The 20924-nt window shown below is 38.4% G+C and overlaps 1 protein-coding gene across 1 annotated transcript in view; it reads right to left on the bottom strand.

Moving 5' to 3' along the window:
- Positions 1 to 20924, bottom strand: part of OVCH1 (ovochymase 1) — a 72638-nt gene that overhangs the window by 19642 nt on the left and 32072 nt on the right. Inside the window, exons 12-15 of the mRNA XM_065930928.1 lie at positions 17455 to 17609; positions 8552 to 8708; positions 8128 to 8223; positions 1624 to 1848 (exon numbers count right to left, since the gene is read on the bottom strand). Coding sequence (XP_065787000.1) covers positions 1624 to 1848; positions 8128 to 8223; positions 8552 to 8708; positions 17455 to 17609 — 633 coding nt within the window. The remainder of the gene's footprint in view (positions 1 to 1623; positions 1849 to 8127; positions 8224 to 8551; positions 8709 to 17454; positions 17610 to 20924) is intronic.

Here is a 20924-nt window from a genome sequence, read left to right as displayed (position 1 = left end):
ACACACATAAAGGAATACTACTCAGTCATTTAAAAAGAACAAAATTTTGCCATTTGCAGCAACATGGATAGACTTGAAGGTCATTGTGCTAAGTGAAATAAGTTAGACAGAGAAAGACAAACACTTGGATGATATCACTTATATGTGGAATTTAAAAAACTCCACAATTAGTTAATATAACAAAAAATGCAGACTCACAGATATGAGAACAAACTAGTGGTTACCAGTGGGGAAGGGGGAGGAGTCAAAGAGTGATGGGGGAGGGGGGTACCAACTGTTTGGGTGTAAGACGGGCTCAAGGATGTATTGTTTCGTAACAACTGTAAATCGAAAGCAATCTTTAAAATTGTATTAAAAATGTCAAATAAAAAAATGAAAGCACATTCTAGTCAAGACTTGACTGGCTGGAGAAGAGCTCTTTGAGGAGCGGGGAGAGGTAGATGGACAAGGGCCCTGAGAGCGGAGTGTGATGGGCTCAGGGAGTGGGAGGCAAATGTCATGCTGTGCATTCTGGACCTCACCACGCTACAAGGAGACCTCAAGCCATTTCAATCAGGGTGGGTGGGGAGGTGATCTGATCACAGGGGGAAAATGTGCAGTGGACAGGCCAGTTAATGGTCTCCTCTGCAGTCTAAATGAGACAGTATTTCTAAAGAAAGAATCTTTAAATAAATGGTTGTGCCTTCTAAGTCAATAATTCAATCTCTCAGAATTTTTCCAAAGAAAACAATCTCAACCTCAAAGCAATTCCCTGGTCTCCATATACTCCTGAATCAAGCATGTACATTTGTGTGTCAACCACATACACTCACAGTAACACACATAAACTTTTCTGTCCAGGTGTCCCCATCAACCAAATTATTTCCAGCACCTTCCTACCTCCTGCTGTGTGCATGCTGTTACTTTAGTCATGTTTGACTCTTTGTGACCCCAAGAACTATAGTCCACCAGGCTCCTCTGTCCATGGGATTCTCCAGGCAAGAATACTGGAGTGGACTGCCATGTCCTCCTCCCTGGGATCTTCCTGACCCAGGGGTCAAATCCACATCTCTTATGTTTCCTGCATTGGCAGGCAGGTTCTTTACCACTACCGCTATTCCCCTTTACTAAGAGCCAAAACCTCTGTATTATACCTATACAAACAAGAGGTGGCAAGTTTGTTTTGCTAAACAAAATAGGTTTGCCCGTACATGAATTGACAGTTGGTATGTTAATAGCAAACTTTTCAATTCCACCACTTTAAAAAGCCTTTAATCTATTTTCCTGTATTTTAAAATTCAACACTCTATGTCCTACATGATTTTAATTATCTTAATCCCTCCTTGGTCATATACACACTTCTGGCATTCTGGTATGGTTCTGCTATGTTTGAAGATGAGCTCACTTGACTTTTTTATTTTTCTAAATACACATACATGCAAACACACCCACTCAACCTTTAGTATACCCGTTTTGTAAATTCAAACTTGAAAATATTATACATGTCTAAAAATAAAGGCATAAAAATATGCCTACATTACATGAATCAACATTTCAGAGGTATTATTACCAACTTTAACTCTCCCTTTGAGCTTAAGTTGCTTACACAGGAAATGCACACGTATAAATGCCCCTAAGACTTACCTGACATCCTTCTCTCACTGTGGTTTTCTTCATAAATAATCAGAGCTGAATCTTGACACATATGAGACCCAGGGAGTAACAGATACTCAACTGTAAGTTTTGCCATACTGCTTGGTGAAACTCGGAGCACCCAAGAACATTCCAGTTTTCCTCTATAATCCAGTGGATATCTTGGAGACGAAAAAAAGCCTCTAGGCTCTTCTAACTCCACTTCAGAGTAACAGCCTATGATTCAGAACACAGAGACACCAGGGACCAACTCAAATAAGACAAAGAAAAGTGAGATTCTATCATGCATTTGAATAATTTAGGCTTGCAAAAAGAAAAATAAAACTTAATTACCATCAGTTATAAGTTCTTAGATAAAATGATCATCCCATTTAATGTGTCCTAGTTTTGTGAAATGAGACTGTAAAAGTAGAATTTAAATAATAATTATTCAAAATGACTTTTAACTGAATTTTTAAAATTTCTTAGAAAAATGCAAAGTGGACTGCATTGTATTCTCTAAAGGCCAGCCTGTTTTCATTTCTTTCCTTCTTTGAGATAGAGCTGAAGATATGCTCTTAAAAGCTTCATTGGTTCCCCTAAGCACTTATCTTGCTGGGACAAATGACTGTATTCACGAAGTTTGCAATTGAGGTCAGGACAGGATAACTTGCTGAATACACTTTGAATGTCATCTTCAATTTGTTCTTAAGTCTAAGCGCACTGTTGTACCTGCGTGGGTACCTGCAGAGCTTCAGATGCTAGGAGCGCTCTGTCCCACTGACCCTGCCATTGGCTTCTCTTCCTTCAAGTGACATCCTTGATTCTCCCTTCTTTCCCTATGTCTATTCCCTTGATAACAATTTTTTTGAGCAATTACAATTGAAATACTCTGTATTCAAATGAACACATTTTTTACATATTTATTTTTAATTGGTTGATGATTGGTTTACAATAGTGGTTTGATTTCACATTTTCATGAATGAATATGACAGCTTACGGTGAACAGTGTTGGATTTGTGGTCTCCAAAGAAGATTTAACTTTGGGACCAGGGACCAGGCTTGATCACTCAAGAGTTTTGTAGAGCAAAGATTTATTAAAGTTTAAAAAGGGATAGAGAAAGTTTATAACATAGACATCAGAAGGGGGACGGAGAATGCCCCCCTCACTAGTGTCAGCAAGGAAGTTATATACTTTTTTAATTGGTTATTACAATAAATCAAAAGAATGTCTCAAGTTTGTGAAAATTTTACCAGACCCACTCCCACAATTTACATTTTAGGATAACAGGATTAGAGTTTAACAACAGAAAGATCCTACCAGACGTCGTCCCATATTATACATTCTAAAATATCAGGATTAGTCAAGGGTTTCAGGAAGGAGAAACTGTTCTCAAGCGGGATACATTGCTATTATATAATCCTTAGTACAGTGTTTAAACTGAGTTGTTTGTTGTGTAACCATCAGTTTCAGATTTAAAGAAAAAAACAGTTTCATGTGACTAAGACTAAGGAATGTAGAGGAAAAAAAAAGATGTTTGTCCTTTCCTCCTCCTTGACAATTCCAGACCCCTATCTCCTCCTCGAGAACCCCAGGCCCTTTTCTCCACCGCCTCAGGGAACCCCGGACTTCTTATCAGCCTGCCTAGGAACTGACTCTCTCATTTCCCCCCCTTTTCTTTTAGGAGAATTATGTTGTCAAGGGAAAGGGGTGTTGTTTTCATTCCACAACTACTTCCTGCTCTTGAGGGGTGTGGTCCCTAGATTGTTGAGGCAACATATTCTCCTAACGCTCATATTGAGGGTCTCTAATCCAGGGGCCCCAGGTAATAGCTGGAGGAGTCTGTGGTCCTGGTAGGAGCCTGAACAACCATTTGTAACTTAAAAGCTTTCAAATGGTTAAAAACAAATCCACTTACATAAGTACATACGCAGGGAGCAGACAGTAAAAACAGAACAATTAGAATTATTACGATTAAGATAGTTTTCCACCATGGGGGGCTAGTTAAAGTTTCCCAAAGTGAGGTGACTGAGGTTAGCCTGAATTATCTTGTTCATGTGTTTAGTAAAGTGAGTAACATTAGTACTCACATCTGGTATATATGTACAACATTGGGTATGAATAATGGCACAAGTTCCTCCTTGTGCAGTCATTAGAATATCTAAGGCCAATCTGGTTTGTAAAACCACCTTTATAATTTGTATTTGTTCAGCACTAGGGGCTGAAAATTAGTCAGAGCATACTCATAGCATTACATATGATCTGTAGTTCCCAGAGAAGGAACGAATATTGTAGCCAGATAATCATACCAGTGAAATACAGATCTTGCCCAATGAATTTTAAGGTGTGGCAGATTAGTAGGCTTCTCTGGAAGCTCTGAAAATATGAAGCCAAGAGTAAAATCTAGACCTAGGGTGCATCTCCCTATGCAGCCAATGGCAAACCACACCCATAGGTAAGAGCTACATATCCAGTAAAAGTGTCTACCCAGGCCTGTAAGCAAGAAAATCCATTTGCTTTTGGCATATGAGTAAAAGAAACCACAGCCTCATTTATTACTTGTAAATCTTGAACTAGCCTTCATTTATCATTTAACTTTTTCACACCCAAAATAGGAGTGCTGCATGGACTGTTACAGGGATTTAATAGCCCCTGCTCCTTTAAATTCTCTATGATGGGTTTTAACCCTTCCTTAACCTCGGGCTTTAGGGGGTACTGCTTTTGATGTGGAAATAGGTGAGGGTCTTTGAGTTTGATAAGGACAGGAACAGCATTTTGTCTTCAACCCACAGTTTTTTTCATCAGCCCACACTTCAGGATTTACAGTTTGTTCCCTTAAAAAGAGCTGGTTCCATATTCATGAAAACAGAGACCTGGACCTTGTTTAATATATCCCTCCCCAGAAGGGGTGAGGGAGACTCTGGCACGATTAGAAACTTGTGAGAAAACAGCACAGAGAAAGTTGCCACTTAAAGGATGACTGACATAACAATGTTTGGCTCATCCAGACAGTCCCATTACAGCAGTGAATCAGGAGGAAAGCAGACCAGGGGTTTCAGTGAGCACAGAGAAAGTCGCCCCAGTGTCCAAAAGAAGTCAACTGATTGACCCTTCCTAGTTATTAATACCTGGGGTTCCTCAGGTGTAATTAGGATGGGAGCTTGTGTGGGGATCCCTGGGCATCTTCAGATTGTCTATGTCAGAAGCTTTCTCTGTCCCTTTTAATACTTTAATAAAACTCTGCTCTACAAAAGCTCCTGAGTGATCAAGCCTGGTCCCTGGTCCCAAAGTTAAATCTACTTCGGAGATCACGAATCCGACAGCATTCACTGTAAGCTATCATCTTGGGCATTTGTCTGGGATCTGAACCTGGGACCTCTCATGCCAGAGGCGAGAATTGTAACCCGTAGACCAACCAGTCTGCCACCCTTCAGTCCAGATTGTCTTAAGAGTCCAACCCCTGGGGCCTACACCTCAGAGGGTAGTCTCTTCTCCAGTGTGGTCCTTTGCAGCAATACATACATCATTATACATGCTCTGCCATAGAGAAATAACATTCCAACTGAGGAGACCCACATGTTAATGCACTTTACTGAACAATAGAAATGAGTGGCAGAGGTGAAAGGAAATATTCCAAAAATTCAGGATTCGATTCAATTGCTTGGTTTTCTGTTATTTCTGTGAATTTTTCTCTTTTTCATTTACATGGCTAATATGGTCTAACTTAGGTTATTTCTTAGGTCCACTTGGATGTTATAGTAATCTAACTGATTTTGCAGTCTCTAATCTTCCCCCACCATGTCCTTCAATCAGAGAATGGCGAAACAGAAGAATTAAACTCTTCTCTCGCTTGCTCAAAGCCAACTGCAGTGGCTTGCAAGGTCTTTCAGAGTCTAGTCCCAACATGTCTTTGCAATCTTTTTTCCTCTCTACATGAATCCTCCACTATAAATCTGCCTGGAAAAGGAACTGAATCATATAAAGTCATGAATTCCCAAGCAGTCACTATTCTTTATAAATAGGGTAACAATTTCAAAAAACCATTGCTAAGATTCATTTATTCCCTTGTGTGAAAAGCAAGTGGTGGGAGTGGGTGGATGTTAAAGATGGCAGAGTCCTAATGCTTTCTCTCATAGAATATTCAAAGAAGTAGAACAAAACAATACCCTTTTATATGTAAAGTTTTCAAAGTTCTTTGGTATGCATAATTATTTCTGAACACATGCAAATGAACAATATCTTCTCTGCATTTTAACAATGTTCATTTTCTAATCGACTGTTTTGTTTTGCTTGGACACGCCACATGGCATGTGGCATCTTAGCTCCTCGACCAAGGATTGAACCTGCGCCTCCTGCATTGGAAGCACAGAGTCTTAATCACTGGACCACCAGGGAAGTCCCCACTTTCTAACAGTCTGAATGAGACAGAACAAAGAATACATTTGATGGTCACTATCACCACTCCCACACTTGACTCTCTTCATAGGTCATACCATCCCTATTCTAAGGGCTTAACATATATTACTTCTTTCAGCACTCATTAAAATTGTTAAATCATCAAAATCATTAGGTTTTAGGATCTTAAAGTCTGCTCTCCATCTCAATCCCAATTCCAGATTTAATTTTAATCTAAATATGACTTTTTGACTAGTTTTGACCCCTGACACTTGTGTTGTCAGAACATACCACCCGTAAGGTAATGGGTCCCTGAGTTACTCCACTTCATTCCTAGAAGATTTTAGCAGTCATTTTCTCCAACATTATTCTTGTCTTATATCCTGCTGATTTCAAGAGGTACATAAATGATGACTCTAGCACTGAAGCTTCTCAATTCTCAACTTGCCTCCAATAATCCTGTCCTTCACCTGACCTCATTCACTCATCCCACTGATCAGCCCCTACAGTCCTGGTCATTAGCAGTAATTACAAGGCTTGTATAAACTCAGTTTCAAGAACCACCACCTCCAACCACAACCTTCTGTTTTTCAGCTAACACCAACATACCTTTTGAGACTTGTAAGTCATCTATCCCACCACCTTTTCTTATTTTTTAACTTATCATTCTTCCTTGTTTTACTCTTTCCTCCAGCTTAAATTCCAACCATGTATCATTTTAATCCCTTCCTCACATACACACTCTCAATTCCCTTATACTCTTGTATGCTTGAAAATACCCACTGTGATCGAATCTTCTCTGCACCTGTGCTGCATCTATGTGGTACACCTCAGTGTCTCCAGAGGGAGACAACCAGACCAACTGAGTAGTCTTCCTCTAAATTTATGATCATTAATCTCAGGGGCTTTCATGCTGCCAAAAATGCTACTACATTTTCCTAGTCCATAGGGCTTCCCTGATAGTTATTCAAAAGCTATTTAATACTTTCTCTTTTTTTCTCTCAAAACTCTCAAACTCTTTTCTACAATCCTCTGTTTCACCTGTTGAGGAAATAAGCAATTAGAGGAGAACTGCCAGAAGCTCTCAGTCCTACATGTACCCATACAAGAGCACCCGTGCCTAAATATTCTGCTTTCCATTTGGCAAGAATGGATGAACTGCACTTTGCTCCTGCCCAAGACCAATCCTTCCACCTGGACAATAGATCTCACCCACTTTCTTCTACTGAAAGTTATCCCTCTAGCAAGTCTTGTTCCTCTCTCTGGACTCCTCTTCAGTTTTTCTCCAACTCTTCCTTATTGTCTCCTGTACTTGAGCATATGTAGGAGTGGATGAAGCAGAGATGGGTAAAAAGGGAAAGACCCTGACCATTTGGAAACCAAGAATGATGGTATCATGGAACTTTTATCTTCTTATAAATCTTTCATAGACTTCTAAATCTCTATGTGCTTTTCAGTTCAGTTCAGTTCAATTGCTCAGTCGTGTCTGACTCTCTGCGACCCCACGGACTGCAGCACGCCAGGCCGTCCTGTCCGTCACCAACTCCTGGAGTTTACTCAAACTCATGTCCATCGAGTTGGTGATGCCATCCAACCATCTCATCCTCTGCTGTCCCCTTCTCCTCCTGCCTTCAATCTTTCCCAACATCAGAGTCTTTTCAAAAGACCAGGTGCTTTTAGCTTTTAACTAAAACTAAAATCCTATTAGCAAACAGACACTGACAGTGTGGAAGAACTGAGAGAGACGCTGACACCAATGCTGGTCTTAGTCATCTCATATCCAGAATCTTTGTCTAGCGGGATATCTGAAAGTCTAAGGACCTTTGTTCAGGCAGGAATAACAGTTCAGAGATCAAAAAATACTGTGAACTTTTCCAAAATTCAAGCACTGTTTATAACCATGAGACTTTTTTTTTTAACCTGTAATAGCTGTGTCTATGAACTAGAAAAGATCCCTAGACAGCAACAATAAATAACTCTCCTGTCTTTCAACTTCAACTACCAACCAGTATGAAAACAGTTTATGGTATTCCAAAGAAAATTAGTGAATCCCCGATAAGCAATGCTTTTTGCTAAATTCTCATTAGCGCTATTAATGGGATAATGTGAACATCTATTACCTGGCCCAGATGCACTGTCTCTTGAGGGTGTGGGTGGTGGCGATTGTTGTCTTGTTAAGATTTTGCTTTCATTTTTTATCTGGAGTAAAATAGGACCTGCATCTGGGGAGACATGTTAAAAGTAAATAAAGATGAAAGCCTAAGGACAAAATGTAGTCTGTTCCAGAGTAGAGATTTTCAAAAGAGAATGCAAATCTAGGATTAAAGCAGCCTCAGGAAAAGTCAATTTTACCATAACATTGCCTAAGGAAGAAGTTATTCTTATAGAATTTTTATGTATATTTTTAATATATTTAGAAACTAAAATAAATAAAATGCTATGTTATTGTCTTTTCTTTTATAATGCTGTTTCTATCACTCTCACCTCTCCCAAGCCCACTCTAAAAACAGAAGAAACTTTTTATAATAAATGAAAAATATTTACCTTTGATTTTGGATTGAATCCAGTCCAGGAAGACACTCACTCTGGCAAATACACCTGGCTTCCTTGGTTGGCTGCAGCCAGCTCCCCAGCTGACAATGCCGTAGAGGACAAAGGGACCTTTTTCATGCTTACACACTAATGGCCCACCAGAATCTCCCTGGAACACCAAGAAAACATGTTCTAAAACTGCTTTAATCAGAAGTCCTGCTTTCAATTTTGGAACATGAATAATTAATTTACTCATAACATATTTCTTTAATTTTTTAAAAGATTTATTCCTTGTCATTTGGTATACCTTAGAATACTTAGACATAATAAATGAATGACAAAAGACAGAGGAGACACTACAGCTGGTATTTCAGAAACACAAAGGATTATAAGAGACCTCTGTGAACACTTATAAACCCAAAATTGGGTAATTTATAAGAAATAAATCCCTAAAAACATGCAGCCTACTAACAACAAGTTAAGAGGAAAAAGAAAATCACAATAGACTAATATGAGAAAGGAGAATGAATCAATAATGAAGAATATCATGAAAAAGAAAAGTCCAGGTCCAGAAGGCTTTACTAGTGAATTTCATTAAACATTTAAATAAAGAATCCTTCTCAAACTGAAGAGGGGGGGGAATATTCCAAAAATCATTTTATGAAGTCAGCATACCAAAGCCAGATAAGAACACTACAATGAATATAGACGTAAAAATCCCCAGCAAAATACTAACATACTGAATTCAGCAGTATATTAAATAGATCAATCACCATAATCAAATGGGATTTATTCCAGTGAAGTTGAGTTTTCCAATATATGCAAATCAATAAATGTGAAAGTTAAAAGTTGTATCATCTCAATAGTACAAACAAAACATTTGAAAATGAAACATTCTTTCATGATTAAAGACTCTCAAGAACTTGGGTATAAACAAGACATAACAACATAATAAAGGTCATATATAACAAACCCACACTTAACATCCTACTCAACAGCGAAAGGTTGAAGGCTATTCCTCTAAAAGCAGGAACGAGACAAAAGTGCTCATCATCACCATGCCTATTCAATATAGTCTGAAAGTCCCAGTCAGAGCAATCTGGCAAGAAAAAGAAATAAAGGAACCCAAACCAGAAAGGAAGATGTTAAGTTGTTTTTATTTTTCGGTGATATAATCTTTTCTACAGAAAATCTTAAAGGCTTCACCAAAAACCTGTTAGAACTTATCAATGAATACAGTAAAGTTTCAGGATACAAAACAAACATACAGAAATCAGTTGTTTCTTGCCTATAATCAGTGAAGGGCTATGCACCTTGCACTAATTCACACTGGGTTCTGCTGGACAAATACTGGGCCAGTGTTATTGAGGCAATCAAGCAAGATCTGCTCCACAGGGCTAATGCTAAATCTCCCCTTTAAAATTTTGTAGAGGTTATACGAAAAGACAGAGGTATGTTGTGTGATGATCAGTCCTGTGTTTCTATCAAGGCCCTCTGGGCCATGAATGAGAAGGGAATCAAAATGAAATCTGACTAGAATTTTACTGCAAAGGCCAAGTACACTTAGTACGGCATTGAGTTATGATATAGTTTTTCTTTGATGTAAATCTTGAATTTCGGATACACCTAGATAGACATAAAATGATAATTAAAATGCTGTACCAACTTATCTAATAAAATTGGCACCCAGCCCCTATTTTGTTGACTATGAGATAGTTTATGTTAATTTTAAGGGTCTGATAGGGTACTTCACGTGTATTAGAGTAATATTCATATGCTGTGTCTCTAAACTTTATTTTCAAAAGTTTAAGACTCAAATATAAACTTCTTTGAAATAGAAAAAAGAAATCAATTGTGGCTCTATACACCAACAAAACACATAGTTTTAAAAAAAAGTCATATATGATAGCATCAGAATAATAAAATATTTCAGAACACATTTAACCAAGGAGGCAAAAGATTTCTATACAAAAAACTATCACTCTGATGAAAAAAATTGAAAATTATTTGCACAAATAAATATCTCATGTTCATGGATTGGAAGAATTAATATTGTTAAAATGTCCATACTACTCAAAACCACCTATGCAGTCCATATCAAAATTTTAATGGTGTTTTCACAGAAATAAAGGAAAAAATCCTAAAACTCACATGGAGCCACAAAGACCCTCATAGAGTCAAAGCAATCCTGAGAAAAAATAAAGTTGGAGGCATCACACTTCCTAATTTTAAAATATATTACAAATTTATAGTAATCAACACAGTATGGTACTGGTGGTAAAACAGATATGTAGGCAGAATAAGGGACAGAATTGTGAGCCCAGGAAAAAACCTTAATTTACATAGGTAACTAATATTTGACAAGGAAGAAAGAGTATTCAGTGAGGAAAGACTGATTTCTTCAGTGAATGGAGTTGGGGAAACTAGATAACCATATGCAGAGGAATAAAATTGAATTCCTGTTTACTCCATAGAAAATTAACTTGAAATAAATTAAAAACTTAAACAAACATAAGGCCCCAAATGGCAGAACTCTTAGAGGAAAACATGGGAAAAGCTGCTTTGCTTGTGGCATCATTTTTTGGGGATATGAAACCAAAAGCACAAGCAACAGGGGCAAAAATCAGTCAGTGGGATTATATCAAGCTTCAGCACATCACAAGAAACAAACAAGATCAAAATGCAACATATGGAATGGGAGAAAATATTTGCAAACTATATATCTGATATGGGGTTATTATTCAAAATTATAAAATTCATACAAATCTATAACAAAAATCACATAATTTAAAAATGGACAGAGTATCTGAATAGACATATTTCCAAAGAAGATGTGCAGATGACCAATAGGTAAATGTAAATGTGCCCAACATCACAAGCATCGGGAAAATGAAAGTCAAAATCACAATGAGATATCATCTCATATCTGTTTAATCATATATCATCAAAAGACAAGAAATGAAGTGTTTGCAAGGATGTGGACAAAAGAGAATCCTTTTGCACCACTGGTAGAAATATAAATTGATACCTCACTATGGAAAATAGAACTACTATATTATACAGCAATCCTAGTTTTGGGTATATAGCCAAAGGAAATGAAATTAGGATACTGAAGAGGTAACTGCATTCCCATGTTTACTGCAGCTTTATTCACATTAAACAAGATATGGAAGCAATCCATTTTTCTGTGAAAGGATGAATGGATAAAAAAGATGTAGTGTGTGTGTGTTATGGATGCTTTAAGAGTGCTCAGTTGCTAGGTCATGTTTGGTCCTCTGTGACCCTGTGGACTGTGGCCTGCCAGGTTCCTCTGTCCATGCGATTTTCCAGGCAAGAATACTGGAGTGGGTTGCCATTTCCTCCAGGGGATCTTCTTAACCCAGGGATCAAACCCACATCTCCTGCATTGGAAGGCAAATGCTTTATCACTGAGCCACCTGGGAAGCAATATATACATATACACACACATATATATTAGATATATGTTTATTTATTTGTTATTTACCTATAAGAATACTAAATATTAAGATGAAATATCATTCAGCTTTGAGAACAAAGGAAGTCCTGCCATTTGTGACAATATGGATGACCCTTGAGAGCATGATGTTAAGTGAAAAGTCAGATAGGAAAAGAAAATACTATGTTATATCACATATATGTGAAATCTAAAAAAAACTAAACTCACAAAAACAGGCTTCCCTGATGGCTCAGTGGTAAAGAATCTGCCTGCCAGTTCTTTGAGACATGGGTTTGATCCCTGAGTTGGGAAGATCCCCTGGAGAAGGAAATGGCAACTTGCTCAAGTATTCTTGCCTGGGAAATCCCATGGGCAGAGGAACCTGGTAGGTTACAGTCCATGGGGTCTCAAAGAACTGGACATGACTTAGCGACTAGGATCTTATATACGGTTGCTAAGACAGTAGATCATACATGTTCTCAACACAAGAAGAAATGGTAATTGTTCAAGGTGTGCTCAGTAGCTCAATTTTGTCCGACTCTTTGTGACTCCATGGACTGTAGCCTGCTAGGCTCCTCTGCCCATGGAATTCCTCAGGCTAGAATACTGGACTGGGTTGCCACTTCCTCCTCCAGAGGATCTTCCCAACCCAGGGCTTGAACACTTGTCTCATGCATCTTCTGCACTAGCAGGTAGATACTTTACCACTGATCCACCTGGGAAGCCCCTTCACAACACATATGTATAAAAATCATCACATTGTACATTTTAAATTTACACAATATGCCAATTATATCTCAATAAATTTGTGGAAAATTCTGAAGGAAATGGGAATACCAGACCACCTGACCTGCCTCTTGAGAAACCTGTATGCAGGTCAAGAAGCAACAGTTAGAACTGGACATGGAACAACAGACTAGTTCCAAATAGGAAAAGGAGTACGTAAAGGCTGTATATTATCACCCTGCTTATGTAACTTATATGCAGAGTACATCATGAGAAACACTGGACTGGAGAAAGCACAAGCTGGAATCAAGATTGCCGGGAGAAATATCAACAACTTCAGATATGCAGGTGACACTACCCTTATGGCAGAAAGTGAAGAGGAACTAAAAAGCCTCTTGATGAAAGTGAAAGAGGAGAGTGAAAAAGTTGGCTTAAAGCTCAACATTCAGAAAACTAAGATCATGGCATCTGGTCCCATCACTTCATTGAAAATAGATGGGGAAACAGTGGAAACAGCGACTGATTTTATTTTGGTGGGCTCCAAAATTACCACAGATAGTGATTGCAGTCATGAAATTAAAAGAAGTTTACTCCTTGGAAGGAAAGTTATTACCAACCATGACAGCATATTAAAAAGCAGAGACATTACTTTGCCAACAAAGGTCCATCTAGTCAAGGCTATGGTTTTTCCAGTAGTCATGTATGGATGTGAGAGTTTGACTATAAAGAAAGCTGAGCACTGAAGAATTGATGGTTTTGAACTGCAGTATTGGAGAAGACTCTTGAGAGTCCCTTGGACTGCAAGGAGATCCAACCAGTCCATCCTAAAGGAGATCAGTCCTGGGTGTTCATTGGAAGGACTGATGCTGAAGCTGAAACTCCAATACTTTGGCCACCTCATGCGAAGAGTTGACTCATTGGAAAAGGCCCTGATGCTGGGAAAGATTGAGGGCAGGAGGAGAAGGGGATGACAGAGGATGAGATGGTTGGATGGCATCACCGACTCAATGGACATGAGTTTGAGTAAACTCCGAGAGTTGGTTACGGACAGGGAGGCCTGGAGTGCTGCGCTTCATGAGATCACGAAGAGTCAGACATGACTGATCGACTGAACTGAACTGAACTGAAAGCTGAAAAAATTCAGACCTTAAAATATAGGATTTGCATTTTTTTAAAGACAGCCTTTCTGATTTTTAATCAGGGCTTTTTAAAAATATATACAAGTATATTTAGACCCTAACTAAAGTTTTAATTATCTTCTTATAAAATAAACTGAGCTGATAACACATTTGATGTAGCTGTTTATTTTATATGAAGAATTTCACAGTAGATATCCTGCACTGGGAATAGGAGACAGATTCCCTAATTTGTACTGTAGAACAATTAACATTTTCTTTGGGCCTAGTTTTTCTTCCCACATAAGATTATACTTAAGATTCCCTTCCAGTTTGAAAATGATCTGATGTGTATTTTATTCACTCATTAATTCAGTACCAACACATACCCAATATAGGATTTTTCAGGCAATTACAAACATTTAATGATACAGAAAAAGCCTGTCTAATTTATCTTCTTTTTTCAGTGCTTATCACAGAGTTTAGTACATAGTAAATCTTTAATAAACAAATGGTGCCTATTAGTTACTTAATAAAAATTATTCAATGCCTACTGTGGGTTAACCATTCTGGAAAAGAGTATAAACAAATTAGATTGTAATGAGACCCATAAAAGGGATACTCAGAGTGAAAAGTTGAGAACAAATGTAGCTGTGTGTATGTTTACACATGCGTATATGAACATATATATTCATATACATACACACACATACATATATAAATAAAATATATAAATATATATAAATACTTGCATATATATAATATATATTATATAATATATAAAAATGCTTTATATATAAGTATATATATATACTTATACTTTATATAAATGAATATATGTATATATATACATATATAAATAAATTACATATTAACTTATATAATAAATAAATTACATAAAATAAACTACATATTAACACTCAAATGTGACTGTTAAGGGCTTCTCAGGTGGTGCTAGTGGTAAAGAACCCACCTGCCAATTCAGGAGGTGCAAGAGATACAGGTTCCATTCCTAGTTTGGGAAGATCCTCAGGAGGAGGGCATGGCAACCCAGTCCAGTATTCTTGCCTGGAGAATCCCATGGACAGAGGAGCCTAGTGGGCTACAGTCCATCAGTTCAGTTCAGTTCAGTCCCTCAGTCGTGTCTGACTCTTTGTGACCCCATGAATTGCAGCATGCCAGGCTTCCGTGTCCATCACCAACTCCCATAGGATCATACAAAGTTGGACATCACTGAAGCAACTTAACATGCACATATGTATTATATATATATATACATATATATATATATATATATATATATATATATAAGCTCATACATATATATGATCATTTGAGCTCATACAGGAAAAATAAGAAGGAGCTGTATTTTTTAAAATCTGGATGAACAGCATTATATGCAGAACTGATATGGGGGTTAAGGGCTCAATTTAGACATGCATGTGGCAAGTTTGAAGGTCAGAAGGCAATCAGTGTGGCTGGACTATAATAAGCAAGGGGAGAGAAATAAGAAATACATTGGAAAAGTCAGCAAGAACCAGACAAGTATCTACTCTGTGAAGACAGAAATCACTCGATAGGTCGGAAAACTTGAAATTTTTAAAACCATCTGAAATTTGTGGTGAGTAAAGAATCACAGGATTCCACACCATGTATCTGAGACTCCCATGTTCCTGCATTTCAACCTTCTGATGTTCACCTTCCTGGATGAGAAATTACATTAGCAGGTCCATTACCTCCAAGTATACACGGGAGGGTAAAACCCAATTACCTGACAGAAATATTAGAGTCCATTCTGTCAAAGCACGTTTCTGAAGCTAACCTTTCAGTAATTCAGTATTCTTTGTAAGAGAAAGCTAGCCACACTCGGCCAGAATCTCAACTCCTATCATCCTTCCCTCATATTGGCTATAAATCTGGTCACACTGCAGCCAAAGTGACAGCTGGATGTAGCTGAGTGAGAATAAGTGCCAAGTGAGGTCATGGTATTTGGCTCACCGATACATGGATCTATTTCCCTCTCTAGTTCTTTTATGATCTCTTGATAGATTAAGGTCTTTCCTTAATGTTAGATGCTATTAAACATGACAGAGACAGCAGAGATATTTGTAATTTTCTTGATTCAAAATAGAAAAATCATCCCTCAAAAAAAGGGAGAATGAACACATTAACTCAGAACACTTCTCTATTTGATTTCTATAACAGTAATATCCTCTAGCAGAGGGTGTGAAACCCTTCTCACACTCCTCAGGGCTGCCAGTCGGAGCCTGGCTCTGTGCCGCAGGGATCCTGCCCTGTACACCTCACCCATGAGCTAAGCCAGAATGTGAGAGGTGGCCCTGCAGCGCTCCAGCCGTCACTCTGGGGAGGCTGCCTCACTCCTCAAGGGAATGAGTATACTGCCTGTGTTTATCACTGCAGGACTCAGTTCAGCCCCCCGCTCTGGTAGCTGGCTTAACTGCACATCCTAGACTGGCTGCCTCCCCTTCCCTGTACCACCTCCTCACATTCCTACTGCTGATACCTGCACTTCTAAGCAGACCACTGCCATGGAATCCTCCTCTTAGGGCTGGCTCCTGGAGAATGCAAATTAGGACAAAGTACAACATAAAACAGAATTTGTATGGAACTTGACATCATAAAAGGCTTAGCTCCAATAAATTTATACTCAAAGTTAAGAAGGGACCTCCTTCCTTTTGTCCTCGTGTTTTTACATGGAAAGACTTCTACCCAGATTATAGCCCAGTTTTCTCTCTTTAGAGGTGATACCCATTGGTTCATGTTTCCTGCTGGTGGGGGCTGGGGTGTACCATCAAACAGCTACAATGATTCAAGGCTCATTCTTTCTTCCCTCTCTAGCCCAGCATGAAAGGAAACACCAATCTGGAGATATGTGTCTGCCTTCCTTCAGGCAGCCTCCCTCAAATCCAGCCTAGGAGCTAAAGGTAGGGCTACTTCCTGTTGGAAATGCTTTTCGGTTGCATACCTAAGTCACATTTCTCGGTTGGCTACATGGATATTAAAGCTGGTATTTTGCAATCCTCTTGCACACTTCCTGTCTTTTTCTTACTTAATGCTGAACTCGCCAACAGCATGCTTGCCCAACTGACCCTATGAGTCCATCTGTGTAGCTTTGTACCTCTGAAATTCAACTACTGCTTTGTGACTTGTTTTCCATTGCAAATGAAAACCATTTTTTCAAAGGTTCTCATTTTCTTCATGATTGTTTTATTTTATTCTGTGGTAGAAAATTGTGTGAGTACACAGGGATTTAGTAATAATTTGAAACAATAAAATTCTTATATCCCAAGTGGGATGGATTAATTGAGAATCTTTATTTGTTCATTTCCCTTTTACCAAAGCCCTAAGTATATCCGAACACATCTCACCAGCAGGTCAGTTGAGTGGTGCGGCTCTCTCCTACCTTCTCATGGGCTCGTCTACGTACCCACTTGCCCTCTGACATGCCTGCTTCGGTCTGGCTTTTGAATAGGGGTGTGGTGTGATGTTGCGGGCATGCTTGTCTATGGCTTTGAGAGTGGATTTTTCTCGTCTATGGAGAATCTCCAGCAGATAACAACTTCCTGTCTTCCTTGGCAAAATCAGGATCCTCTCACCTGGCCCACATCTTTCCCTCCAGATGCTGGAAAGTCAGCACAGATCATCTTCTCTGAGATTCCTCCCGGATGGGCTGAATAGTAAGTGCGTTCGCAGACCTCTCTTTCTAACATAGACACTTGAATCTGCTGTAAGCGACTTGCTAGACCACCTTCTAAAAAAAAAAAAAAAATAGATTGAGAAAGGGCTTGATTGTGAGGTAAACAACAGGTGATGTTATAGAAATATATTTAAGTTCAAGCTTTCTCTACACCATCATTCGGTTTTGCCCAAGTCGATGCAGAATTCTGAATCCAAACAGTGTCTTGTGTAGAATATATTTATTTCCAGATGTGGCATCTTGGGGAAGAAAATCCATTGGGAAGAGAACAAGATCAAAAACACTTTTTTTCTAGTTTAATTCTGATTTAACTCTTAGTGTTTCAAAGATTGCTACATGTAAGAATTCAGAAAGAGAGATTCAGTAACATATTACTTGGTGTTAGATAATTCATATTATAAATATATATGACTATATGTTTATACATGTACAGTTGACCCTTGAACAACACCGGTTTGAACTGTACAGGTCCACTTGGATATGTTTTCAATAGCGGATACAGCAGTACTACATCGATTGTGGTTGGATGAACCCATGGATGAGGGATTGCAGATATGGAAAGCTGACTATAAATGATACTTGAATTAACCTCCACATTGTTCAAAGGTCAACTGTAAATATTTTATGTAAATATAACTATATAACAACAATACATTTATAGGATTTCCTAATATAAACCAAAATCATGTTTCTCTTTTTCCTTTATTAACACTGGGGCCTACTTCCAACTCCAATTTAAAATGACTTTGATGACGAATACTAAAGAATTTCTTTCCTGGCCTGACCCTCAGGCAGGCCCATGTTAACATGTGTTCTATATGACTTATTCTATCACTTTAGATTTATGACTCATTTTTAAAAAAGCCAAGTTTAGTATTTGATAGTTTTGTAACTTTCTGGAAACAATTTTTTAAAAATCAAAAAAAAAAAAACAACATATGGGGCTTCCCTAGTGGCTTAGTGGTAAAAAATCCTCCTGCTGGCAACCCACTCCAGTATTCTTGCCTGGGAAATCTCATGGACAGAGTACTCTGGAGGGCTACAGTTCATGGGATCACAAAGAGAAGGATACAACTTAGTGACTAAATAACAACAAATGTGTATACATATAACTGATTCACTTTCCAGTACAGCAGAAACTAAAAAAACATGGCAAGGCAACTATACTCCAATAAACATTTTTAAAAATTATATTAAAATTAATTTTAAAATATATTAAGATTAATTTACATTTAGTAGTTTAGATGGTAAACAATTTGCCTGCAAGGCAGGAGACCTAATTTCAATCCCTGGGTCTGGAAAATCCCCTGGAGAAGGGAATGGCTACCTACTCCAGTATTACTACCTGGAGAATTTCATGGATAGCAAGGACAGAGGAGCCTGGCGGGCTATATAGTCCATGGGGTTGCAGAATTGGACATGACTGAAAGCCTAACACAAGATGTACGATATTTATGCTTTTTACTCCAAGCTATTAATACTCACAACATTGTGAGGTGGACTGTGACACTGATTTCACGCCTGAAAAAGTCAGAACTCTACAGAACTAAGAACTAGCCTGGGTCTGACTCTATATTTACTTTTTTAATGCAATAACCTAATACAAAAATAATTTAATGTATTTAAAATCCTCTTTTCGGAGGATTTTAACTGTATTTTAACATTTTAACATCCCTGAAAGTGCTGTTTATTATCATGTCTCAAAATGGAGGACTTATTATCTCTCTGAGACTGAAAGGCTGAATTCAACTTTTGTAAACTTTAACTACCTCTATCACCTGTTGGTCACAGAGTTGGTGAAGTTTGATGGTATTAAAGAACAGGCACATTTACTCAAGGGCATTGAAGCCAGCCAGTTCATAAAAATTTACGGTTTCCTCTAAGCTAGGTAGATACTGACCCCTGGGGAGAGAGCAGTAAATTAGGCAGAGATCTGCCTCCAAAAGGTTCCTGCTCTAAGGGGTGAGATATAGAAAACGAGTCTGTAAAACAATGTCAAGTCCCTTTATGTGCAAGGAGATGATAAGTTGAAGAAGAGTGAAGGCAGTGAAGAGAGTGAATGACAGTCCTGCTGTAAGAAAACAGTCTGAGAAGATTTGAGTTGAGGATGGAGTGATGAGAAGAGGCTGTGAGGAGACTGAAATAGGAGTGCTCTGAGGCCAAGGAAACAAATTACAAAGCTTGAGAGAGAAAGAAGACACAGTGCCTGAAGGTCAGCCAACAACGGGACAAAGGAGGAAAGGACGCTGGAGAGGTTTGGGGAGGTCCCATGCAGATTCTTCAGTGCTGGGCTAGGAGGTCAGATTTATTCTTCTTTTTTTCTCATTGAAAACTTATTATTATTATTACCCAAAAGTAAATATTTCAGCAACATTCTTAACATTCAGTTTGGGATGGAAATTGTTTCTAAATGTAACAAAAAGCCATTCAAGGTTTATCAGCTGAGCCACACTGATTTAAATCCCCTTTTAATATTTATTAGCCATGGAATTCTTAGCAAATGACTTAACTTTCAGGGCCATAACCCCCTCATTTGCAAAACAGGAGGATAAAATCTCCTCATATGGCAGTTGTAAAGATTTTAGAAAAATGCAGTTTGGCTGCAGGTACCCCAGTAAACCGAGAAGATGAAGGCTGTACAGGGTCAAAGATTAATTCCCCTCTCCTTCAAGCTCACAGACTTTGCCACTGTTTTGTTTGAAGTATATTTAACTTCCCTTTCATGAATCACAGCCTTGTTGTGGCGAAGTGGCTTGCACAAATGGCAACGCACTCCACTACTCTTGCCTAGAGAGCCCCATGGACGGTAGGAAAAGGCAAAAAGATATGACACTGGAAGATAAGCCCCCCAGGTTGGAAGGTGACCAGTATGCTACTGGGGAAGAGGCAAGAGCAGTTACTATTAGCTCAGAAAGAATGGAGTGCCTGGGCTAAAGCGGAAACAACTCTCAGTTGTGAATGTGTCTAGTGGTAAAAGTGAAGTCCAAGGCTGTAAAGAATATTGGGTAGGAATCCAAAATGTTAGGTCCATGAATCAAGGTATATTGAATGTGGTCTAGCAGGAGATGGCAAGACTGAACATTAATATCCTAGGAATTAGTGAAGTAAAATGGAAGGGAATGGGAAAATTTAACTTGGATGACCATTATATCTACTAGTGTGGACAAGAATCCCTTAGAAGAAATGAAGTAGCCTTCACAATCCACAAAGGCATCACAAATGTAGTGTTTGGGTACAATCTCCCAATGATAGAATGATCTTGGTTAATTTCTAAAGGCAAACCATTCAACATCACAGTAATCTAAGACTATGCCCAACCACTGAAGCTGAAGAAACTGAAGGTGACCTATGAAGTTCTGTGAAGACCTA

This window comes from Muntiacus reevesi, chromosome 1 (genome assembly GCF_963930625.1).
Source record: "Muntiacus reevesi chromosome 1, mMunRee1.1, whole genome shotgun sequence".
Classification (NCBI taxonomy): domain Eukaryota; kingdom Metazoa; phylum Chordata; class Mammalia; order Artiodactyla; family Cervidae; genus Muntiacus; species Muntiacus reevesi.
The sequence above is the reverse complement of the archived record's forward strand: the minus strand, read 5'-3'. Positions and strand labels throughout refer to the sequence as shown.